A 26,215-nucleotide genomic window follows, 5' to 3' on the forward strand; every position below is an offset into this window, starting at 1 on the left:
TAATAGAGAACTCTTGATCTTATGGAATATAAAGGAGAACTTAATCTTACACTAAGTCCCTCCCCAGCTGGGGAAAGAAATTTGGTATAAGACTTTTCCTAAAAAAGGAAAAGTTCCTTTTCCTAAAAGCAACTCTTCTTTTCCTTCTACTTTCCAATAAACCTTTCTATATAAAAAAATAATAACATAAAAGGGGGCTGGAGAGAGAGATCAATGGGCTAGATCACATGCTTTTCACACACCATATGGTTCCCCAAATACTGCTTGAAGCATCTCAGAGCAACGTTGGGAGAAGGCCCTAAGCGCTACTAGATGGAGCTCAAAAGGGGGATGATAGAATGACACGATGGACAACACTGCTGATCTTCAAGTAGACCTAGCACATAAAGATTTCGTTTCTGTAAAGCATTCGATCTTAGAATCCTTTCCTCCTAGTCAAATGGTTTTATCATGTCTTAAAGTCTGTTCAAGGGGCTGGAGTGATAGCACGGGGGGTAGGGCATTTGCCTTGCACGCAGCCAACCTGGGTTCAATTCCCAGCATCCCATATGGTCTTCTGAGCACCGCCAGCAGTAATTTCTGAGTGCAAAGCCAGGAGTAACACCCCTGTGCATCACCAGGTGTGACCCAAAAAGAAAAAATAAAAGTCTGTTCAAATGTCACTGCCCAATTTTTCATTATTATTCATGAATTATCTTCATTTCATTTTATAATTGATCACTCACACTATTTTTCGTAATACTTCAAGATTAAAATATATTTCCACTAGTCGACTACTAATATCATTCTAATGATCAGATTCATCTGCTTAAATGTAAACCCCATTAATATAGAACTTTGTCTTATCAACTTCTGTACTCTTGGGGCTTAGCATAGAGTAGCCAGTCAATTAAAAAATATTTTTTTTGAGAGGCCAAAATGGCAGAACAGTGGGTTAGGTGTTTGCCTTACACATGGCTGACTGGAGTTTGACCCTTGGCACCCCATATGGTACCCTGAGCACCACCAGGAGTAATCCTTGAGTGCAGAGCCAGGAGCAAGACCCAAGCACTACCAGTTGTGGCTCCAAAAATGTTTTTTTTTTTAAAAAATTGAATTGTATGGAGATGGAATATTTATAAAAAGTGTTAAGATAGGGGACAAGAGAAGTAGTACAAGGGTTAAGGTACTTGCCTTGCACACATCCAATGCCCATTTGACTCTCAATGGTGCCCTGAGCACAGGCAGAGGTGATAACTCCTTGGCTCAGGGTTAAGTCACTTTGTGAAAATAATCTTAACACAAAATAACTAAAAGGTCAAATTAATTTAAGTTGTAGACTACAAGTGTGGAACAAATGTAATGCAGGAGGCACATATGCTGCTTGAGCCCATGTACTGCTTGTGCCCACAAGGCTGAGCACATGTGGTGCCTAAGCACATGTGGCGACCAAATCTCCCCTCTTGAGATGTGAACTCTCATGCTTTCACTTCTAATGCTGGGGTGTATGTAAGGGCTTCTCTATCTCTGGGGAAGCCCAAGCTCTCTCTTGAGCACATGACTCTCCACTCTCTCCCACTTTTTGTCCTTTCTTCCCCTTCCTAAAAACCTACTTCAAAAAACAAACAAACAAAAAGTAATGCAGGAGTTTAAAGAGGTAAGACAAAGCTATAAAGGAAGTTCTGCAATTAAGTTTTACTCTGGACTGGAAGATTCTTGATCTCAAGAGTAAATGAGAACTATTCAAAAAGGCATATTATAGCACTTCAGCTCTGGCCACATTTTCCCTTAATGGGCTAAACAGTACTAAGGCTATTGTGATTATAAAGGCTACTGTGATTATACAGAACTGACACTGCCGTAATAGAATGGAAAGAAAATTAAAGAACTATATGGGTTCAAAGCAGTGGTAGAGAAAGGAGCTGAAAAGAATACTAGATTTCTTGTGTGGACATCTAATTAGATGGAACTATCATTTACTGAGAGCAAATGTAGAGAAGGACCATTAGACTAAGCTACTGAGGGTATAGACAACAAACTACTAGGAACATGTAGAATCAACTAAGTATAGGCAGTATACAAGGGTAAGTGAAGATGATAACCCCAGAAAAGGGCCTAGAACTGAACTTCAAGAAACATCAATTGCTGAAAAGATGTAAGATAGTATCTTAGTTTATACATATTTTAGAAAGCAACACAGAGCTCTATTTCTCACCCTAAAATATATCTACTGCAATTAAAATTGTAGGACATCTGATGTGATGAATGCATTTTCCTTTTTAAATTCTTCAACATAAATCCTTCACTTCTGAATTCTATAATAGAAATTGATTTAAGTCTACTCAACAATCTTCCAGACATTTGTAAGCAGTCTTAATAGTGTAACCTAGTATCTACCAAATACCTGTAAGTAACCTGCAGAAACAAGTATTTAAAAAGGATATACATTGAGACCAGAGAGACAGTACAGCAAATAGGGCATTTGCCTGGAATGCAGCTGACCTGGATTTGATCCCCAGCATCCCATAGAGTCCTCCGAGCACAGCCAGGAATAATTCCCGAGTGCAGAGCCAGAGTAACTGCTGAGCATTACTGGGTGTGGCCACCGAACAAAAACAAACAAAAGGTACAAGCCACAAAGTACAAAAGATCTTATCCTCACAAATTTTCTGCAGCAAAATTTTAACAGATCTATGATTATTTTAAATAAATATATTTACAGAGCACTTAAAATGCTCATTAGTAAACCTTAAAATGATTAGAAGTATTAAAAGGGAAACGGGTACTAAATTCTTCTTGAAACTGTAGTTGAAAGATAGTTTCTAAAGCACAAAATATTTTAGTTTAAAACATTCATTCTTGATGGCTTATTTCAACATACCAGTTGCTTTTCATTTCTTAAGGTTCTGGTTAAACTACTTCTAAAACCCGTATCAGAATCAGTTCCAAATATTTTTTCCTCGTTGGAGCTGGAGCAATATAGCACAGCAGGTAGGGCGCGTGTCTTGCACGTGGCCAACCCGGGTTCAAATCCCAGCATCCAATATGGTCCCCTGAGCACTGCCAGGAGTGATTCCTGAGTGCATGAGCCAGGAGTAACTTCTGTGCATCGCCAGGTGTGACCCAAAAACCAAAATATTTTTTCCTCGTGAAGTATTTAACACATTTACAGATGATATTTTCTAGACTTTTTTAAATTAAAATTTCAAATACGTTCCATTATTTTAATGATTTAAAGCAAGTCCTGAGGAAAAATGACATACTATATATTTAAAACAAATTATCAAGTACTTAAAACAACTATCATACCTTGAAACATGCTTAAAAGCCTCCACTATAACTGGTGCAAAATCTTTTGTAAACTCTGGTCCCTTCCTTTTGCTGTTCTGAATGACGTCATTGGCTAGGTAAAGAAAAGTGAGTTTCCTGTTTGGTTTGGCTGGAAAAGAAAAATCAGAAGAAAATTAGAAAATTAAAATATCCTCAACTGGAAACTGGAGAGAGTACAAATAGGTAAGGTGTTTGCCTTGCACATACCCAATCCCCAGCATCCTAAAATGTCACTCTCTCCTCCTCCCGCTAAGCCCGGCCCTCCAGCATGGCCAAGAGTAATTCCCGGGTGCTGAACCAGGAGTAACCCCTAAACTTTAAAAAAAAAAAAAAAATCCAAGATCCTCAATTAAAAAGACAATTTTTTTTCAGTACCTGAGCAGCTGAGGACTCTAATAAATCTACCAAGCTTTATTTCCAATGGTAGCATTTCATCCTATTAACCAATTCAATCTACAGCACCACCACAGTGGTCCCAGCAGTACCCACATCCTTGAGCCCTCAAACTGGCCTGAATGGGCAAGAATGGCTGGGAGAGGGGGAGCCTGGGCATCTTAAGCACTGCTTGGAAGAGCACCCCAAGAGAGAATGTATAAAAAATTATATTTATATGCATTTATATAAATATAAATCTTAAATCTATAATGGTCTTAATCAAGAACCATGAAAAATCAGTAATCCATTTTTTGTTAAACTAGAGTTCCAGTGTTCGAGAGATCGTATAACAGGTAGGGTGCTTGCCTTGCATGTGGCTGACCATGGTTCAATCTCTGGAACCCTCAACAGTCACCCAAGCTTGCTAGGAGTAATTCCTGAGCACAGAGCTGGAGTAACCCCTGAGTGTTACTGGGTGTGCCCCCACCCCCCAAAAATGTCAAAGTTCCAAATGCAAAATAAATTTACATATCACTGACATCCCATTGTTTGTTGATTTACTGGAGTGGGCACCAGTAATATCTCTATTCCTCCCAGCCCTCAGATTTTAGCAGCCTCTCCTTACTCATCATTCCTAACGACAGGAGGCTCTTTCAGGGTAGAGGAATGAGACCTATCGTTACTGTTTTTGGCATATCGAATATACCACAGGTAGCTTGCCAGGCTCTGCCCATGCTGACGGATAGTCTCGGTAGTTTGCTGGGCTCTCCAAGAGTAATATATATTACATATATATTTAATCAATTATGTATTTTTTGCTTATGAGATGAATTATTTAAGTTACAGAGCAAGTTAGAGAAAGCAATGGTTAAAGTTCAAACATCAACCCCCTCAACACACACACACTTACGGGATTATCTAGCCTTAAATAATTGGATTTAGCTTGACACAAACATGCCCCTAACTCACTACACTCTTATGCAAAGTCATGGGTTCATGGGGAAGGGGGAGGGAGAAGGGGAAAGCACAGTAGGAGATAAGGGTCAAAGGTAGATCACCAGCATCTCTGCAATGCAGTTGTGATCCCCAGCACCTCAAGTGTCCAAACCCTGAGGCACTGCAGCCAAGTCCGTATATGCACAGTAGCAATTATACAACCCATCCCCTGCTAACAGTGCAACAAAGAGGAAAGGGAAAGAGAAAAGACATGGGGTGGGAGGGGGTGTTTACAGCTCACAGTGGTAGCCTGCATGGTTTTCATTCTTCATGTAAGCCCTGAGTTCAATTCCCAGAACCCAAAAAGATTAAGATTTCATCTGCTGGGCTGGAACGATAGCACAGCGGGTAGGGCATTTGCCTTGCTTGCGGCCGACCCGGGTTCGATTCCCAGCATCCCATATGGTCCCCTGAGCACCGCCAGGAGTAATTCCTGAGTGCAGAGCCAGGAGTGACCCAAAAAAAGCAAAATAAAAAAAAAAAGATTTCATCTGTTTTTTATTTTGGGACCACACCCAGCAATGTTCCCAGGTTTACTCTTGTTTTATACTCAGAGATCACTGTTGGCAATGATCAGGGGACCATAAGGCATGCAAGGGATGGAAGTCAGGTCAGACATGTGCAAGGCAAACAACCCTACCCATTTTCCTAGACAGAATATTACTAAGGGTGGTATCAGTGTGAAAACTACCTCTTCAACCTATATAAACATGTCTTCTAGGGGCTGGAGCGATAGCACAGTGGGTAGAGCATTTGCCTTGCACGCGGCCGACCAGGGTTCGAATCCCAGCATCCTATATGGTCCCCTGAGCACTGCCAGGAGTAATTCCTGAGTGTAGAACCAGGAGTAACCCCTGTGCATCACCAGGTGTGACCCAAAAGCAAAAAAAAAACCCAAAACAAAAAAAAACAACACATGTCTTCTACTCTTCTATTTACTAAAGAGGTAAATTAGGCTGTCTAGCAATTGTTAATATATTACTGCTTCGTTTGTAGCATTGTAGCATTGCTCTGGCCCAAGAGACTAAGATTTCAACTCATGTGACTTACTGCAGAACATCTCAGTCTGATTTAATCATACAGGTTTGTATGTGTATGTTTTTAAATAGACTGAAATTTAAAAGAGCACATAGATCACAGTGATGATAAATATAAAAAACAGTAAAAACTGTATTGATATAGCTAGCATCAAAGGAACACTGGGGTCAGAGGAACAATACAGCAGGAGGGGCATTTGCCTTGCACACAGCTGACCTGGATTTGAAAGCTAAGCACCACCAAGAGAAATTATTGAGCACAAAGCCAGGGTAATCTTTGGGCATTGCAGGTGTGGCCCAAAAAATAAGAAACAGAAGGGGGCTAGAGTAATAGCACAGCAGGTAGGACGTTTGCCATGCAGGCGGCTGACCTGGGTTCGATTCCCAGCATCCCATATGGTCCCCCGAGCATCACCAGGAGTAATTCCTGAGTGCAGAGCCAGGAGTAACCCCTGTACATAGCCAGGTGTGACCCAAAAAGAAAAAAAAAAAGGCACCAAAACATAAATAAATAAACAAAACATTTTGGGGACTGCAGACCTAAAACAGCAGGGAAGCCACTTGGCAGCTAGCCTGATTTTGAGCTTCAAGGGCCTTATCATACCCTGAACCCCATCAAGAGTGGCCCCTTAGCACAGTACCAAGGAGGACACCCTGAACACTGCAGGTATGATCCAACATCCCACCTTACCCCACAAAATAACTTTTTCCCAGAAGAAATCTCTTTACATTCAAGAAAAATAAACATAAATATAAATATATACATACATAATATTACATATATACAAGAGTGAATATTAGGAAAGCCTTGTAAGAAAGAAATAAAGTTATCTTTTTTTTTATTTTAAATTTATTTATTTTTAATTAGAGAATCACCGTGAGGGTACAGTTACAGATTTATACACTTTTGTGCTTATACTTCCCTCATACAAAGTTTGGGAACCCATCCCTTCACCAGTGCCCATTCTCCACCACCCGTAAACCCAGTGTCCCTCCCACCCTCCCCAATCCCATCTCCCCCCCACCCCACCCTGCCACTGTGGCAAGGCATTCCCTTCTGTTTTCTCTCTCTAATTAGCTGTTGTGGTTTGCAATAAAGGTGTTGAGTGGCCGCTGTGCTCAGTCTCTAGCCCTCATTCAGCCCGCAACTCCCTTCCCCCACATGGCCTTCGACTACAATGTGGTTGGTGATCGCTTCTCTGAGTTGACCTTTCCCCGGAACGTGAGGCCAGCCTCAAAGCCATGGAGTCAACCTCCTGGTACTTATTTCTACAGTTCTTGGGTGTTAGTCTCCCACTCTGTTATTCTATATACCATAGATGAGTGCAATCTTTCTATGTCTGTCTCTCTCTTTCTGACTCAAGAAATAAAGTTATCTTGAAATAGCAATGTATTAACAATTGCTAGACAGCCTAATTTCTCTCTTTAATAGAAAAGTAGAAGACACGATTAGGTGGAGAGGGAGTTTTAAGGCGGATATTACACTTAGTAATATTCTGTCCTTAGGAAAATGAATAATCAAGTAAGGTTCTTGAATGGACTCAATCTGTTTCAGACTGATCAGAGAATCCAACCAGACACAGCTGGCTCCTTCTTAGCAGCAGGTGTGAAAGAAAGTGCAGAGCTGGCATGCACTATTCTACTGCGAGGGTCTCTCACCACTGGCCCTCTAGACTCCTGTCAGGCTCTCATGCTACTGGCTGTCTAGCCCTTGAGATTTCTGGTTTCAGATTTCAAATTATCCACCAGGTACTGATTTTGTCACTTCTTTTTTTTTCTTTCTTTTTGGGTCACACTCGGCGATGCACAGGGGTTACTCCTGGCTCTGCACTCAGCAATCACTCCTTGTGGTGCTCGAGAGACCATATGGGATGCTGGGAATCGAACCCAGGTCGGCTGTGTGCAAGGCAAACGCACTACCTGCTGTGCTATCACTCCAGCCCCATGATTCTGTCACTTCTTCCTTTAAAATCCTTACATTATTTTGCATTATTTTCCACATAATATACTAAATCTTTAAAATGACCCAAAGACCCCGAAGGTCTCTAGCCTCCACACTCATCCCTTCATTACCACTCCAGCTCATCCTTCAGAGCAGCGATTCTCACTGAGGCTGCCTTCCCACCTAGTTTCTTTCCTGAGGTGCCTCTGTCCTACTGGCTGGCCCTGTGTCATGAGGGAGCACTGAGGGCCAACATGCACCCCCACACACAGACCCCCGAGAAGCACGACTTAACACTGACCCCTTCACCAGTGTCCACTTCCCTCCACCAATGCCCCCCACCCACCAGACTGCTTCTGGTGAGGATGACCTTTTTTTTAAAGATGTTTTCGCACTGTGGTTTACTGTACTGTTGCTGATAGGGCTTCATACTTAACACTCACCACCTTTCAGCACACCTCCTCCTCCCAGGTGATCTGCCCCCACCGGATATTGCATCCTCAAGTGGCATGATTTTTATTGAACACCAGTCACCTTGTTCCTTGGAGAAACACCTGGAAACCTCCATTACACAGATTCCTCTTTGTTTTGTGACAACCCATTCCACAAAGGTTACAAAACCCCACAGTGTCTGAGTATCCTACACTTTCCCTACGGAGCGCTAATCCCAGCACTTACTCCAGTTAGAATTGCTTACTTCTGGTGGTGCCTGGGGGACCATGCAGTGCTGGGAATTGAGTCAGGAGTGTTCCCCTGAGCACAGAGCCAAGAGTATGCCCTGAGCAGCCAGCATGGCCCCCGAACAAACAAACAAAAATTACTGAATAGTCCATCCCTTCTTCCATGAATTTTAAGTTTAAATTAAGTAATTCCCATATACAATGAAGCTCCTGATAACTATTCTTTTTCTCACATACATTTCTATCCTTGTGCCAACATTTTACTCTCCTAATTTCAAAGTATTTACTGTCTACATAAATATCTAAAAGTTCACACTACCACCATCATTGCTTTCCTTCAAAATTGTTGAAATCAACAAGATAAAAATTTTTCTTCCTGGGACTGGAGAGACACTACAAGGGCTGAGATGTTTGTCTAGCACAAAATCGACTCCAGTTCAATACCTGGCACCACATACAGTTCCCTGCGCACCATCTGTCCACAGAGATTCCTGAGTATAGAGCAAGGGTTAAAGACACCACTGGGTGTGGCCAAGAAACAAAATTCCTTACAAATTGTTCTCAACTTATAGACTTGGGGATAAACGACCCTTACAGTTATTAACTTTACATTCAACTGTACTAAGCATTGCAACAAATGTGTGTATGAGGGGTGGGATCTGGGGTGCTCAGGGGCTACTCACAGCTCTGTGGTGGAGCGGGCTGGAGTCACTCCCTGTGGTTCACAAGGCCCCGTGTATTGCTGGGGACTGAACGTGGGTCTCCTACTTGCAAAGCCTGTACACCAGTCCTCTGAGCTCTCTCCCACCCCACGAAATACATATTTTAAGTCAGTTATAAGTTAGTGTACAACAGTTATACTAAAATAAGCTTGCTAAAATACTAATATAACAAACCAGAAAGTATTCTATAAAATCAAAGGCAAGGTACAAAGGTAAAAAGATTCAAAGAGAAAAGATTAGGCCAGGCATTTCTAATAATTATCCCCATTTCAAAAGAAGTACCAGTTTTCCAGGGACTTCTGGGAAGACGGAGCAGATGTTCTGTTCCCTATTCCTCCCCCTATTATGTACTGACAATTACATAATATATAAAACAAACAGAAAAGAGAAGGTAGCCTGGAAAAGCTGGGACCCAAAGGTTCTAGGCTTTCCTTTTGTGTGTACATATGTAAGACTTACAGTTACAGACAAGTGCAAATATCAAAGGCTCCAACCAAAACCTTCCTGCTCTAGCCCAAGGACACGTCGAGTAGCCTAGCAAGCCAGAAAGCTGGTAGACCATAACCCATCTGTGGGAGAAAACAGTCCCACGATACCAGTCCTACCAAGCGAGGCTAGTGGGGAAACAAGCAAGCAGTGGGCCTGGGCACCCCCCATCCACAGTCAAGAGGCACTCCCAAGTGGAGTGAGATCACCGGTGGCCTACGGGGAGTCATCACAGCCCAGCGGGAGTCCAGGGACCATATTCCTTCCCCCGTTACAATGGGTTGGAGTGCTAGTGGAGCTAGGACTGCAAATCACCTCCAGCTAAACAAAAGTACCTTCTATCCTCCCATGAGAGTGTCATAAGAGTGCCAGCTAAAACAGGATTATGTAAGGCACATAATCATCCCCCCAAAATTTAAGAGTCATAACACAAAGATTTTAAACTAAACGAAAAAAGACAAAAAATGCCAAAGCGAAGATGAGACAAGTTAGAATTGCCTGACAAAGACTTTGAGACAGCCATTATAGGGCAGACAGGTGAACAAGAAGACGACATGCCACCACGGAGTACAGGTTCAATCCCTGGCACCACATGAGCCTCCGAGTCGAACCACAAATAACCAACACTCCACCACACCCCCAAAATGACCAAATGTTGAAAGATTTTTTTGTTTGCTTTTGGTCACACCCAGCGTTGCTCAGGGGTTACTCCTGGCTCTGCACTCAGGAATTACTCCTGGCCATGCTTGGGGGACCATATGGGATGCCAGTGACTGAACCCAGGTCAGCCGTGTGCAAGGCAAACACCCTACCCGCTGTGCTATCGCTCCGGCCCTGAAAGATTTTTTAAAATTCTTTTCAAACTCTTCCAGAAATACAACCCAAATGATTTTATGAAGCTATAGCTAATGTAGCTTCATAAAATATATAAGAAACCAGGAATGCTGGCCTAAAAGATAATTTAAAGCACTTGCTCTGTAAGCATGAGGCCACACAAAGTTCAAACACTGGTGCAACCCCACTATCTGATATCCCCCATAAGGAAGGCAGGGTCCCAGACACATTACAGTAAAGGGGAAACTGAACAGGCAGTTCTTTTGAAATGCATATCAACTATCCTTAAAAAAAAATGCAATAAAGAGAATTTAGCAGCACATACAAAAATTACTAAATGAGTTGGGGACAAGGTATTCAAAGCATCCCCTTTTTAAGTCTGAGGCCATGAATGCAATTCCAGTGCCACTCACAGTGCCTGACACTTCAGGGTCTTAGATCCTAACAGTAACTTTTGACTGTGTTCAAGTATCCTAACCAAATGTGTATGACCTCCAGCAACAAAGGGATTGAAGAGAAGGGTGTGAAAGAAAATATTTCTTTTTAATCTTAAAGAAAATACCAAGGGTCAAAGAAAAAAAACAAAGAAACAAAAGAAAAAAAAATACCAAGGGCCAGCGGTGTGACTCACTAGTATGAACCCCTGGGTTCAATTCTGAGCAATGCACAGAAGGTAGAGATGCCATGATTCAAGATCTTAACAATGCGGATGTGAGGGCTATCTGGCTGCGACATCTGTCACCCCATTGATCGCCAGGGTTGATTCGGCTGATCTGGCTGGCTAGGCGGGTGTCCCCTTCCTGCCTCACCACTCCAAGTGCGTCCCTCCCGAAGCTGCGCACTCGGTCGAAGAGGACGGCCTTCCCCAAATAGAGACGGACCGGTCTTCGGTCGAGGGTATACGAGTAGCTGCGGTCCCCTGCTAGAACCTCCAAACAAGCTCTCAAGATCTTAACAATGCACTGCAAGTAACATGAAGGAAAAAAAAAATCACAATTGCAACGGAAAACATTTTCGACAAAATTCAACTACACTGATAAAATCTCTTGAAACCAGGATTACAAGAGAACTTTTTTTGCTTCTAAAGACCACAGCTGGTGTTGCTCAAGTCTTGAACCATATGGGATGCCAAGGATTAAATCCAGGTCAGCTGCTCACAAATCAAGCACTTTACCTGTTGTACTATCTCTCCAGTCCCAGGAAATCATTTTTGCATGCATTTAAAGTTGGTATCTACTACACACTACACTGTCATAAACTGTTACAAACTGTACTATCATAAAAACAAGGTTTTGCTTTCCTTTGGTTGCTACACCTAGTGCTGCTGCTCAGCTGCTTCCAGCTCTGTGCTTGGGGACCAAGGGTAGTAAGGACCAAACCCAGGCTTCCTGTATGTACAGCTTGGGCACGAGTACACTGCGCACTCTCCCGGGTTCTCTTGCGTTCTCTGTCACTCACACTGCTTCTGTGTCTTTCTTTCTTCTGTTTAGAATGCTAACTGGAAAAAAAAATTATTTTAACTTTAACCTAAATTCCCTTGTCATTATCAGCCTTCTGGCCACCCCACCAGCATTAGGTTTAAAAAGAGTACTGATGGAGGGATGGGTGTTCTATCACTGTATGACTGAAATTCACACAAACATGAAAGCTTTGTAACTGTATTTCACAGTGATTCAATCTCAGGTGATTCAATTTTAAAAAAAATTGACGGACCAACAATTAACTCTTCCAGAGACTTGGGAAAGGTACACAGAAGATGACTCGGCCAATCGAGGCTACAGGAGAGACTAAAAGTAAGAAAATAAAAATATAAAAGTATACGACATTAAAGTACAATGTTTCTACCATTGTATTATCAAAAGAAATTCACTAACAAAATGAACTATATGAAAGTATGTCATTCAGGGAGCATTTAGTGTATTTATAGTTACACAATCATCACTTATATCTAGTTTAATAGTTTATCATCCAGACCCCACATCCATTAAGCAGTCATTTCCCACTTCTCTCCATCCCTCTGTCCCTGTGGATTTAACTATTCTAGAACTCCCATGTAAATGCTCTCATACAATTTATGAACCAGTATTTGGCCTCTTTCACATCAGATGTCTTCAATCTATCTGCTCATTTTGTTTTTTATCTCATGCTGGGGATCAAACCCAAGGCCTCACACATGAAAAGGCATGTGGATTATACCATTCCAGTCATATCCCTGGTCCAGTCCCCACTTCATGTTTTAAATGTTTTTCTACTTTGAAGCATAGATATATACTTTTGCTTACCCATTAACCTATTAATGAATAGTCAGTGAGCTTCTACCTTGGAAGTATTGTAAATAGCATGGGGTTTCCTGTTTGTTGGTTTGTTTTTAAGTCCAAGGTTTATTCATGCGGGATGTCAGGGATCTGCACCCATACCCACTAGGCTATCGCTCCAGCCTATGAATAGCATTGTTATGGGGATTCTTTAAAAAAAAAAAAAAAAAACAAAAACAGGGGGTGGGGAGGAGGCTATACAGCAGGTAGGGCATTTGCCATATATGCAGCCAACTTGGCTTCAATCCCTGGAACCCCAAGTGGTTCCCTTGGCCCCATCAAGAGTGATTTCCCTCAGCAAAGAACCAGGTATTAGTCATAAGCACCAATGGCTGTAACCTAAAAATAACAACCAAAAAATTAAAGTTACAAAATTTCAAAACAATGAAGCTTTCCCAGTGACTCAATTAGACTTGCTTCCTTGTTTTGGTCCTTTGCGGTCCATTAAGTTACTTGGTTAGTAGAACCCATTTCTCTAACAAGCTCAATGAAGATACAATTTGTCTCTTACCTGCTGAATCACCCTTGGTCTAACAAAAGAGCAGGAGGTCACAGGCATTTGCTAGAACCAACTGGGCAGGAAAAAGAGGGCAGGAGGGAAGACATGCCTTGCAAGCAGCCAACATCAACACCAGTTAGATCCCAGGTACTCCAGCACTGCCAGGAGTGATTCCTCAACACAGAAACAGGAGCAGTTATCACGGGATGTGACCCCCAAACCAAAAATTAAATAAAACTAAACTTACTGGCAGGAGCGACAGTATAGTGAGTAGGGAGTGTGCCTTGCATGTGGCTGAACACTATGGTTCCCCACGCCCATCAGGACCTGAGCATGACCCTGAGCACAGAGCCAAGAGTAAGCCCTGACCATCACCAGGTGTGGACCACAAAGGTAAACAAGAAACTCTAGCTGTCATAAATAAAAAATTGCCAATGGCTGTAGAGAGAGTAGTGTGGGTCAGGCACTTCCCTTGCATACAGGTGAAATGGGCTAGATCCCTGAACTACACATGGTCTTCTGAGCACTGATAGGAGTGATCCTTGAGCAGAGTCAGGAATAAGCCCAGAGCACAAAAGGGTGTGACCCCAAAACAAAGATTTCCTAATGTGAAACAATTTTTTCTTTCCAGAATATTATTGGAAAATAGTCATTTTTCAATTGAAATTAATTAAATTTAGCATGATAGTTTTAAAATAAATTATTAAATGTCTTTTGGGGGGTGTGCACAGAGGGAGGTAGTGAACAATGAAGGAACAGGTGTTGAAACATCATATGCCTGAAATTCAATCATGAATAACTTTATAATTTTAGGGTGACTAAATTAAAAGTCTTTTAATATTTTAATTTCTATCCAGTAACTTTCAAAAGGCTACAGTAGTTCATATAAATAAAAGAACTAAGCTCCCTTCAGAGACAGTAAAGGTGTGTGGAGAGCTAACAGCTCAGAGGTGAGCAGAGAATTTATGCTTTGCTTGAGGAAGCCCTTCAACCCCTGCACACAACCCCCACCCCTTCCCACACCTGTCTTGGGGTGTGGTTCAAAAAGAGGAGAAAGCAAAGGTACCCTTAAACCACACAATCTGAAAATCCCTGTCACAAAAATTTAGACAGAATACTTTGTTTTCCAAAGATAATTGAAAATGAAAGACTAAGGAGTCCACAGCTGTAACTGGACTTTAGAAATACAACTCTGTTTGTTTGGTGGCCACATGAGGGGGGTGAGGCGCTAATCCTAGGTTTGTGCTCAGGAGTAACACCTAGCCCTCTACAGCTGCTCAGGGATCATATGTGGTGCCAGGGATTCAAAAAAGATTTGTGTCAACCAAAACACTATCACTCTGGTCCCAGAAATATAATTCTTTAAGTATGATAATTATGAAAATAAGCAATAGCTAGATACTGATCTTTTTTTTTTGCCTTTTGGGTCACATCCTATTATGTTCAGGGGTTACTCCTGGCTCTGCACTCAGGAATTTCTCCTGGCGGTGCTTGGGGGACCATATGGGATGCTGGAAATCAAACCTGGGTCAGCCGCGTGCAAGGCAAATGCCTTCCCTGCTGTGCTATCGCTCCAGCCCCTGATCATGTATTTTTTTTTTTGATCATGTATTTTTAAAACAGAATCATGGGCCCAAATGATACTACAGCAGGAAAGGTCCTGAATGTGGTTGCCCTGAGCAGAGCTAGGTGTGGCCCAGTAATTTTTTTAAAATCTGCATTCTTTAGTTGTTAATAAAAGTAATTCCAGTTGAACTGGGGTGTTTATAACAAGGGGTTCAAAACATCATGCAGTTAAAAAACATTAAATTGTCTTGAGGGGCCGGAGCGATAGCACAGTGCGTAGGGCGTTTGCCTTGCACACGGGCGACCTGGGTTCAATCCCCGGCATCCCATATGGTCCCCCAAGCACTGCCAGGAGCAATTCCTGAGTGCTAAAGCCAGGAGTAACCCCTGAGCATCCTGGGTGTGACCCAAAAAAGCAAATAAACAAATAAATAAATTATTTTAAGTACCTAAACAATAAATATCTACATCCTCAATTCTGCCTCTAAAGTGGCATTATCAGACAATATAAAATCTATTCAACAGTCAATTTAAAATAATCTCTTAGGGCCTAGGGTGATAGTACAGCGGGTAAGGCACTTTCCTTGCATGTGGTCCACCTGGGTTCAATCCCTGGCACCTCATATGGTCCCCAGCCCCACAAGAAGTGATCCCTGAACCCAGCCAGGTCTAAGTCCTGAGCACCACCAGGAGTGATAATATAACAGGTCAGGCGTTGTCTTGCATGTGGCTGATCCAGGTTCAATTCCCAGCATCCCATATGGTCCCTGAGCACTACCAGGAGTTAATTCCTGAGTGCAGAGCCAGGAGTTACCCCTGAGCATTGCTAAATGTGACCCCCACACACAAAAAATAATTTTTTTTAATTCAGAAATGAGAGCAAGAAAGAGGTTCATGTTCAAGAGAACACAGGCTTCACCAAAGTGGAAAAATCCCAAATCAGGGCTAGAGCAATAGTACAGCAGGTAGGGCCTTTTGCCTTGCATGTGGCCAACCCGAGTTCAATCCCCAGCATCCCACATGGTCCCCCAAGGACCGCCAGGAGTAATTCCTGAGTGCAGAGCAAGAAGTAACCCTTGAGCATCACTGGGTGTGACCCAAAGAGGAAAAAAAAAAAAAAAAGAGAGAGAGAGAGAAAGAAAAAGAACAGAAAAAAGAATCTCAAATCTCTTAAGGACTTCTGTTGCTATTTATTTTAAGATAACTAAGCTCAGTTTTAGCATCTTTTACAAAACTGAAGTCTTGTATATGAAGTTAATTTTACATATTAATTACCATCAATGATGATGCTCTGGGGTAACTTGGGAAACTTGGGAAAAAACCCACCTCTGTACACTGTAACCAACACAACTCAACCTCCAATCCACAATACAATATAAAGTGGGGCTGGAGAGATAGCACAGCGGGTAGGGCGTTTGCCTTGCACGCGGCCGACCCGGGTTCAAATCCCAGCATCCCATATGGTCCCCTGAGCACGGCCAGGGGTAATTCCTGAGTGCAGAGCCAGGAGTAACCCCTGTGCATCGCCAGGTGTGACCCAAAAATCCAAAAAAAAAAAAAAAAAAGAAAACAATACAATATAAAGTACCCTCTCATCCCTGAAAATGTTGGATTTTAAAGGTAACTCAGCTGGCAGAGCACCTGCTGTGCAAGAGTAAGGCCAACGCTGGGTCCTCAGCACCACCCCACATGGGTGGGATTTCAGTGGCAAAGCACCTTGGGATCTGTGGCACTCCAGAGCGGTGCAATGAGGACCAAGCACTGTGATCAACTGTGCAATCAACCCCAATCACCACACCAACAACACAGGGAAGGGGAATTAAATAAGCATTTAAAATGAGTACTTTGGGGCTGGAGAGATAGCACAGCGGGTAGGGCGTTTGCCTTGCACGCGGCTGACCCGGGTTCAAATCCCAGCATCCCATATGGTCCCCTGAGCATGGCCAGGTGTGACCCAAAAAGAAAAAAAAGAAAAAAAAAAGATAAATAAATAAATAAATAAAATGAGTACTTTAATTGTTGCCAACATTGGGGAAAAACACAATAACCACCGAGGTCTCAAATTCCAGGTCTGGCTCTCTGCATCCCAGGCTATTTCTCATCTTTCACATCACATATTCCCAATAGCAAAAACCTGCCTACCCTACCCATTAGGGATAGTTCAGAGAGCTCTTTTATAATTAAAGTTATTCTAGGCAAAGATGTTTTCCTTTGAACTTAATGACTTACTTTTCCTGCTTTTAATGAATTTAACACAATTTTTTTATTTACCATCTTGTTTGCTCACCCCTGAGTCTAAATTCTTTGAGGACAGGGACAAATTTTCATTTTCATTATGCAACGTCTGACACACAGAAGAATAAAAACAGGATAAGTTAATGTACTCTAAGGGTTAAAGTACATAAGCATATTTTTACTGAAATACAAGTAACATACAAGAGATTGGTGTAAAGGGGTCAATGATGGGTGAAGGCAGTGATAAATCAATTGCAAAGAATTTCCTCCTTTTGTCTGTAACTGGAGGTTGGGAAAGAGGGAGAGGGATAAGAAGATGAGGGACAAAGAATGTGTGAAGGAGACGAAGGAAGAGAGAGAGCGCAAGAAAGCCAGCATCCAAAAGTCAGCACTGATTCATAAATTTAGTTAGGTTGGTGGACAATATTTGTAGAGCACTGAACACAGTATGCCATTTATCAATGTTTATTTACAGTTTATTACTGAGTCATTTAACATTTATGAAAACTACCTTCAAAAGAAAGTGAAAAAAACATCAACTGAAAGGGAAATAAATATCTGCAATTAAATAGGGATTTGTATCTAAAATAAAGAATACTTTACAACTCAATAATAAAATGACAGTCCTCATTAACATTTGGTAGGGGTTGGAATAAGGCCTTCCCAAGTTCGGGTTTGTTCCCTGGCACCCCATATGGTTCCATGAACACTACCAGGAGTGATCCCTGAGCCCAGAGCCAAAAAGCAGCCCTGAGTACCACCTAAGGTGTGGCTAAAAAATAAATGCAATAAAACAAAATTGGCTGATCCTCAGAAGAGTGCCCCTGAAACCAATTTCTAGCAGGGATAGTAGGTTTCTTTACACCAACAAGCAATTCTAGACACCAAAAGGGTAGCAAGAATTCAACTTAATTCCCAGAGATAACATCAGTCTGTAGGTTGAGGGTTCAGCCTCTGAAGACTACTACACAACATCAGACTCTAGTCACATGTGTTGGCAGTTAGCTGTGCTAACTAACACATTAAAGTTCCCAAACACTCTTCTCAGATCTGATTAACTGCTGTACCTCACAGAATTCCAGAAATCAGTTTCCTCACTCAATCACCAGTAGTACAAATGATAATATTCAGAAATTACAGAATGGGGGCCAGAGCAGGTAAGGCACTTGTTTTGCATGTGGCCAACCCAATTTCCCCAGCATTCCATATGGTCCTGAGTTCACCAGAATCCCTGAGCAGTGACAGGTGTGGTCAAAAAAACAAACAAACAAAAAATTAATTAAATTAACACTATAATCCTGTTGTTCATTGATTTGCTAGAGTGGGCACCAATAACATCTCCATTGTGAGACTTGTAATTACTGTTTTTGGCATATGGAATATGCCACAAGGAGTTTGCCAGGCTCTGCCATGAGGGCGGGATACTCTTGGTAGCCTGCTGGGCACTCCGAGAGGGATGGAGGAATCGAACCCAACCGCACAGCCATGCTCAAGGCCACTCTCCACAGGCTCAGATGAGCCTTACCTATGAGAGAATCTGCAGAAAAACCCAAGTATGCAGGATCCGTGACTGAGATCTCCAAGCTTGCTCAGAATGGGTCTAGGAGCTCGAGAGATAGCACAGCGAGTAGGGCGTTTGCCTTGCACACACGGCCGACCCGGGTTCGATTCCCAGCATCCCATGTGGTCCCCTGAGCACCGCCAGGAGTAATTCCAAAGTGCAAAGTAATTTCAGTGAGTGCAAAGCCAGGAGTAACTCCTGAGCATCGCCAGGTGTGACCCAAAAAGCAAGAAAAGAAAAAAAAAAAGAATGGGACTAGGCCTTCTCCCCCCAGCACCCCTGTTTTCCAGTAGGTTGGCAGTCACACCCACAAACCGCACCATATAATCTCATCAACAGCCAAGATCCAGAGACTATGAAATAAAGCTCCCAGAAGAAAGCGACACAGAACATCCTGGAACACACAGCCACGGATCTCTTATACTCTAGCTCACTGATGTACCAAAAGTAGCACGTTTGTTTGGGTTTAACATACATGTTTGTAATCTCTTGTACAAGGGTTTAAATCGCTCCAGGATGAAATACAACAATCTTCACACACATTCCAGTATGGTGGTGGGAAGGTGCATGGTGGTGGGATTGGTGTTTGGATATTAACTGTAATGAAGTATTGTGTATTACAAAGTATTACAACTTTATAAAAATAAAATTAAAAAAGAAAAAATATTCCAAGGATTTAAGGACGTCCGAGCCAAGAACTATCAATAGAAAGACCAAATCATATGAGATAACTTATTTTTGGGACATCAAAAGTAGGCAAAAGGCCTACTCCTGTTGGGGCTGTAACAACAGTGCAGTAGGTAGGACGTTTGCCTTGCACACAGACATCAGGGTTCCATCCCCAGTAGGCCACATCCCCCAACCAAGCCTGCCAGGAGTGGTCCAAAATCAAAACTAAGGCTCAGGCAGGAATCACTCCTAGCAGGGCTCATGGGGTGTCTGGGATAGGAACTGGGTTGGCTACATGCAAAGTAAGCACCATACCCACTGTACTATCATTTCAGCACCCCCCCCACCGCCCCAAATACATGTATTTCATAAACATCACAATATTATAGACCTGAACAGAAATTTTCCCAAAACTGACAAATGGCCAATATTCACATGAAAATATAGTCAGAGAAAAGCCTGATGAACTATCTCTCTGGCCCATTTCTACCTTTTTTATACACTTCAAAACTAAAAAAAGCTTACCTTTAATATACAAATGCATCTAATTTTCTCATAACTTTTTGAAACTTGCCAAGCCCTTTCATAAATACTCATTCATGAAATAAAGATATAAGAACTCAATAATCTGATGGGAAAGTTACAGAGAAGGCTACCAAGCTCAATGACCCAAAACAACAGGTTCACGAAAGATTCAAGTAGTACCAACCAGCCCAAGTAAATCCTCAATAACTTCAGTAACACCACTTTGATGGAACAATTACAAATTGACTTTTATTGATCTACTGTTTGAGAAATTCATTTTCCTTTGTATTACAGCAAGCAAACGAAGTAAATTTGTGCCTGGTAAGGAAGAAGGCTTGGGAGGTAGGGGAAAACTGGAGTTACCGTTGGAGGGAAAGGTACACACTGGTGATGAAACTGATGTTGGAACACTGACTGCCTGAAATAACTGTATTATGAACAACTTGGTAAATCAGTGACAAAAATATGAGAATTCAAGACATCCCAGTAAGATAACCAAACCTCAGAATGATTACCACCATTATCACTACCCTAATAGGAAATGTTGAATACCAAAACTAATGGACAGAACTACTAAGGAGGGGGGCTGGAGAGATAGCACAGTGGGTAGGGCGTTTGCCTTGCACGCGGCCGACCCAGGTTCAAATCCCAGCATCCCATATGGTCCCCTGAGAACGGCCGGGGGTAATTCCTGAGTGCAGAGCCAGGAGTAACCCCTGTGCATCGCCAGGTGTGACCCAAAAAAAAAAAAAAAGAACTACTAAGGAGGGGCTGGAGAGATGGACAGCGGGTAGGGTGATTGCCCTGCATGTGGCCAACCCAGGTTCAATCTCCAGCACCCCACATGGTCTCTGACCCCTTGCAGGAATAATCCCTGAACACTGCCAAACACACACAAAAAAAGAAGAAAAAATAGGGAGTGGACACAAAGGACATATAAGTTATATCCTACAAAAACAGGGTCATGAACTAAGGCAAGGAAAACCTTAGCCAGTTAACTTAGACCTGTGTTTCCCAAAGTGGATGAAACTGCCGAACCCATGATGGGAAAAGGGGAACAGCAGAAAAACCCAGGAAGGCGGGATTAGCCTTGGTTTTAATGAGGGGAAAGGAAGAGAGGTCCTTTGCCTTAAAGAAGGTAGGCTGGTGAAAGAGGTAGGGAGGCTGAGAAGCATTTTTCTGAAATAGAGGTAACAGGCCAAATCAGCTCTGGGAACTTCTCAGAAGAAAACGACAATTGCAGCAGCAGCAGCAGTATTTTCACTGACAGTATTATGCTCGAGGCTATTACAACCAGCACCACTCTCAGTCCTTTAATTCTAATTCTAAAGAGTTTACACACATGAAAGCAATCCCCTAAACATAGCTAATAGCACATCTTACCATTTCCCACCTTCCCATCAGTGTATTTTTTTCTGGAGGCATAGAGGGATTTGGGCCACATGTGGCAATACTTTCATGGCTCCATACTCTAGGGAGCATAAGCAATTCCAGGAATCGAAACCACAGTTGACCTTGCACAAGGCAAGTGCCGTAAACTCTGTATTATCTCTCCAGTCCTCCAATTATCGTTTTTTTTTTTTTTAAATAAATGAAACAAGCCAGGAATGAGGATTAGTGGCAGAGTGCATTACCTGCAAATGTGAGGCCTTGGGTTCAATCCCTGGCATCACAAAAATTAAATCATAAGGGGCTGGAGCAATAGATAGCACAGTGGGTTGGGTGTTGCCTTGCACGCAGGCAACCCAGGTTTGATTCCCAGCATCCCATATGGTCCCCCGAGCACCGCCAGGAGTAATTCCTAAGTGCAAAGCCAGGAGTAACCCCTGTGCATCGCCGGGTATGACCCCCCCAAAAAAATAATTAAATCATAAATAACCAGTACAGTGGGAAAGGTTCTTGCGTTGCAGGTAACCAACCTGAGTTCGATTCCAAACACAGCACAGAGTCCCCTGAACAGAACACTGCCAAGAGTAATAATCCCCGGCACAATCAGGTGCAGCCCCAAAATCCAGAACAGTAATTTAAAAAAAAGTAATAATATAAACATAAGATTAAAACAAAAATAACAGCTTTATTTTCATTTCCTCTCCCTTTATGGTAGCCACTACTTGGAATACAGTGATAATCTTGTTATATGTTTTAATTATAACCATACGAATCTATAATATGATTTTATATCTTTTCAAATTTTACCAACTAGGATTTGGTCTGCACTTTGCTCCCTAATTGGGGGGGGGGGGCACACCTGGTGATGCTCAGGGATTACTCTTAGCTAATCACTCTTAGCTGATCTCAGGGTTCTCTCCTAAAGCGCTCTGGAGATCATATAAAGTGCTGGGGATCAAACCCAGTCGGCCACATGCAAGCAGTATCCTACCTGCTCTTCAGTCAAGTTGTTTTGCTTAGCTCTAGTTTACTCATGAAAATTGCTAAACAGTATTAAATTGCAAGAATATCACAATATACTTGTCCACACTTTAACTATCTGTAGTGCTGAAAATGTTTCTAATTTTGTCCTGAAGACTCTGAGGGGCTGAGAGAGAGTGCAACAGTTAAAGTGATTGCCTTGCACTCAGCAGACCTGGGTTCAATCCCCAGTAACTCCTACTGTCCCCGAGGGCTACCAGGAGTAATCCCTGAATGCTGAGCCAGGAGTGAGCCCTGAGAACCACTAGATATAGCAAAAAGAGAAGAAAAATAAAGTCAAGATTCTGGAATAGATGCACTGCTTCTAAGATTTATTCCCAGCAAAACAGCTAGTTCAAAGCACATGTATATGAAACTTCATTGGTCATGTTAAATTACCTTTTAAGAGTTTCTATTTCTCCTCATCCTCAGCCAGTCTTGGTATCATACTGGAGGGTTTTGTTTTCAATAAGGGTCACCCCAGGAAGAGGTGGGGGTAGATGGAGGGTAGAACTCAGAGTCTTGCATGTGCTCTCCCACTTCAGCTCTCCTGGCCTTGTCATACTTTCTGTGGACTAATGCATTAGTCTAATTAAGTGTAACACTAATTCAGTGGTAAACCTCAGCAGTTTATTTTTTTCCCAGATTAGTAATATAAAGGATCCATTATTGGTCTTCCAGTCTCCTCTTATGTGGAATGTCTGCAAACAATATTGTCATTTGTCTGCTAGGGTCATTTTCCTGCTGGTATGTGCTAGCTCTTAGGAGAACCTGGTTATGAGACCAGAACCATAAGAACAGCCGGCAGGTTTGCACACAACTGACCCGGGTTCCATCCAGGGCATCCCATATGGTCCCAAGAGCACCATCAGAAGTAATTCTGAGTGCAGAGCCAGGATAAACCTCTGAGCATCACTGGGTGTGGCCCAAAGAAAACAAAACACAGAGACACAGAGAGACAGAGTATCTCTGGGTATCAATCATTTACTGACTGTGTGTTTCTAAATGGTCTTTTAAAAAACTAGTATAGCACACTAATAAAAATAATAATAATTTAAAATAAAAAATAAAAAACTAGTATAGCAACCAGAATGTTAGTACAGCAGGTAGGGTGCTTGTCTTGCACAAGGTCATTCGGCTTCAATCCCAGGGACCAGATTGGATCCCCTGAGCCCTGCCAGGAGTGAGCCCTGAGCATAAAGCCAGGTGCAAGGGGGGGTGGGGAGGACGGACTAGTATAAACCGGTTACTGATTTTGAAATACAGTAAGGTATAAAACGATGACAATTTCAGCTTCTCAAGGCTCACTGCCATTTTCCAGGCCTTTCTGTCTCTCTACTAATCTTTGTTTGGAGGCCACACCCAGCAATGCTCACAAGTAGCTCCTGACTCTGCACTCAGGAAATAACTCCAGGTGATGCTCTCTGGATACTGGATAGGGAGGATGGAACCTAGACGTGCCATGTGCAAGACAAATGTCCTACCCACTTTACAGCTGCTCTCAGCTTCTAATCTGTGGTTAGCCATAATTTACTAGATTAAATCATTAAGAGCCAATGCAAGGACATGTAGAAACTTAAAAATAAAATAAGTATCTCAATCATTTTTGTTCTGGGACCATAGCTAGCTGAGCTCAAGGACCCTTATATGGTGCTGGGGATCAAACCCTGGTTATTGGGCTGCAAGGCCTTACCCACTGTACCATATCTACAGCCTGGAAAGACATTTCCCTAACCACAAGCAAACAAACACAAAAAAGGGCAGTATGTCCTCATTCTCTACTGTCAATGCCACATTTTGGCTCTTCTATGGCATTCATATGAACCTGTAAACAGCATCTATTCTGGTTAATAAGTCTTGAAAATTAGTCAAGAACATCATACGGCTACATCAAAATTTGTGAAATGATTAAAAAGAGCCCACCTCTGTACCCAATGAACTTAGATACTAACTCAGTATGGCAGTAACTTTTCCATTTTCACCCACTCTTTAAAAAAATAAATTTAAAAAAATAATAATAAAATAAATAAATAAATCCTTAGAGATACAGCTCTACAAAAGTGAAATGACCAAATATTTTTGAGACCTCATACCTCAAAAAAAAATCTAAGCTCATTTTCTGATGCACTTAGATAAAGTTCTGCAAAATAATGTCGCCACACTAGAGATTGTCATAAAAGCCCCAGAGAAGACATAAGAAAAATAAAATCCCTTGTTTCTGTTCAGGTGACACAACTCCAATCCCCAAATTAGGAAACCTGGGTACCCACAATATCCTAGCATCTCTCAACTTCAACTTCTTCCTACTGCAACTCCTTCTTTGACACTCCAGGTTGGGGGGTAGGGGGAGCAAAATACAAAAAACAACGGATTCCTCTCTCAGGTACTTCTCCAAGACTGGGTTTGGGATCCCGGAAATGCAGGGAGTTAACCCCCAAGTCCCACCTTTTACCTTTCCCCTCCCCATCCTCCAGGATCTATAGCAAGGAAGGGGGGGGGGGGGAGAAAACAATACCGTCTAGATTGCCGGCCAATTAGGTACAGGGTTCTGAGCCTCTGGCTACAGTTTCTGCGTTCAAAGCAACTAAGAGTTCTTTCTTTTTTCTTTTTTTAAAAAAATACGACCTTCATTCCTTTAATCAACAATAACATCTACGGGCCAACGGGCCAACTGCGGCAAGCGCAGTGCACGCCAAGGCTTAGCCCGAGGACCACCGACGCGGGAAGCCGGGAGCGGGGAGCAAGGGAATCGGGAACCGGGAGAGGGAAACGAAGAGCCGGGATTCGGGAGCGGGGAAGTGGGAACCGGGAGAGGGGAGCCGGGATGCGGGGTCGGGAACCGGGGAGCGGAGAACGGGAAGCGGGGAACCGGGAGCGGGGAGCCGGGAGCGGGAAAGTCGGGAGCGGGGAGCCGGGAACGGGAAAGTCGGGAGCGGGGAGCCGGGAGCGAGGAGCCGGGAGCGGGGAGCCGGAGCGCGGTGGCCCAGCAGCCAGACTCCGGGGGCGGGGGCAGAGGCGGGCACCTGGCCGGGACCTGGCGCCCGAGACTCACCTTTCCGCAGCTCCCGCTCCCACACGGTGACGATGGGCCGCGAGTGCTTGCGGTGGTGGATGAGCCACAGGGACAAGGTCTGCACGCTCTGCTGCGAGTTGCTCAACTCCGACAGCTTCTTCTCCAGCGCCGCTTCGGTGAAGGCGGACATGCCTCCGACGCCGCTTCCACGCCGGCTCGCGCCGTGGGGGTGGAGGGAGGAGAGTTTCGCGGCTCTCGCCCCGGCCTCGCCTCCTCACCCCACCCTTTCCCCACGCCCTCACCTCCCGGGCCGCCGCCGCCACATACGAGACCCGCCGCAGACCGGCAAGATGGCCCCCGGCCGGCAATGACGTCACGGCCGGCGCGCCTCGCCCACGGAAGGGGCGGGGCCGGCGACGGGCCGGCCTGTGAGCTGCGGGGCGCGGGAGCGTGCGCGGGGCAGCGGGGGCGTGCCCGGGCCCAGGGCCTCGGCGGGTCCCAGAGCCCTCGGGAGAGAGCTACCCCCAGCTGGGAAACGCTTCCAAACTCCCTAGAAGCGTGTAAAAAAAGCCCCTGGGGAATCCCATGTGACGTTTTCAAATACCTTCCTCGTGACCCCTGCCATGTCAGTGCTAGGAGCGAACCCCCAGTGTGAGCCAGGTGCTTGCTGCACACCAACCAGTTTTTCTGTTCAGGTCGGTCAAACTGAAAAGCTGAAGTTCACAGCACGTCAGCGGCCGAATTATTTGCGTGTCCTCTGCTTTGTAGAGTCCATGAAGCAGTTAGGATAGATAAGTAAATCGAAGGCCAGAGAGGTGGTGCAGCGGGCAAGGCGCTTGCTTTGCATGCTGCCAAGCCAGGTTCGATCCCTGGCATCCCATTGGTCCCTCGGACACCGCCAGGAATAATTCCTGGGTGCAGAGCCAGGAATAACCCCAGAGCATCGCTTGGTGTGGTCCAAAAACAAACCAAAAAAAAAAAAAATGAATAGATCCAAGGCAGGGGAGATGGTGCCAAGGGCTGGGGCACATCGCTTGCCGGA

General features: G+C 43.5%; 1 protein-coding gene across 2 annotated transcripts in view; it reads right to left on the reverse strand.

Annotated features, from left to right (window-relative positions):
- RPRD1A (regulation of nuclear pre-mRNA domain containing 1A) overlaps positions 1 to 25,528 on the reverse strand; it is a 51,408-nt gene extending 25,880 nt beyond the window's left edge. For both annotated transcript variants that reach the window (XM_004606077.3, XM_012932189.2), the window contains exons 1-2: positions 25,213 to 25,528; positions 3,289 to 3,418 (exon numbers count right to left, since the gene is read on the reverse strand). In XM_004606077.3, coding sequence (XP_004606134.1) covers positions 3,289 to 3,418; positions 25,213 to 25,363 — 281 coding nt within the window. In that variant the 5' untranslated portion in view covers positions 25,364 to 25,528. The remainder of the gene's footprint in view (positions 1 to 3,288; positions 3,419 to 25,212) is intronic.
- Between the last annotated feature and the right edge of the window lie 687 nt (positions 25,529 to 26,215).

The sequence above is a fragment of the Sorex araneus genome, chromosome 2 (genome assembly GCF_027595985.1).
Source record: "Sorex araneus isolate mSorAra2 chromosome 2, mSorAra2.pri, whole genome shotgun sequence".
In the NCBI taxonomy this organism is placed as follows: Eukaryota; Metazoa; Chordata; class Mammalia; order Eulipotyphla; family Soricidae; genus Sorex; species Sorex araneus.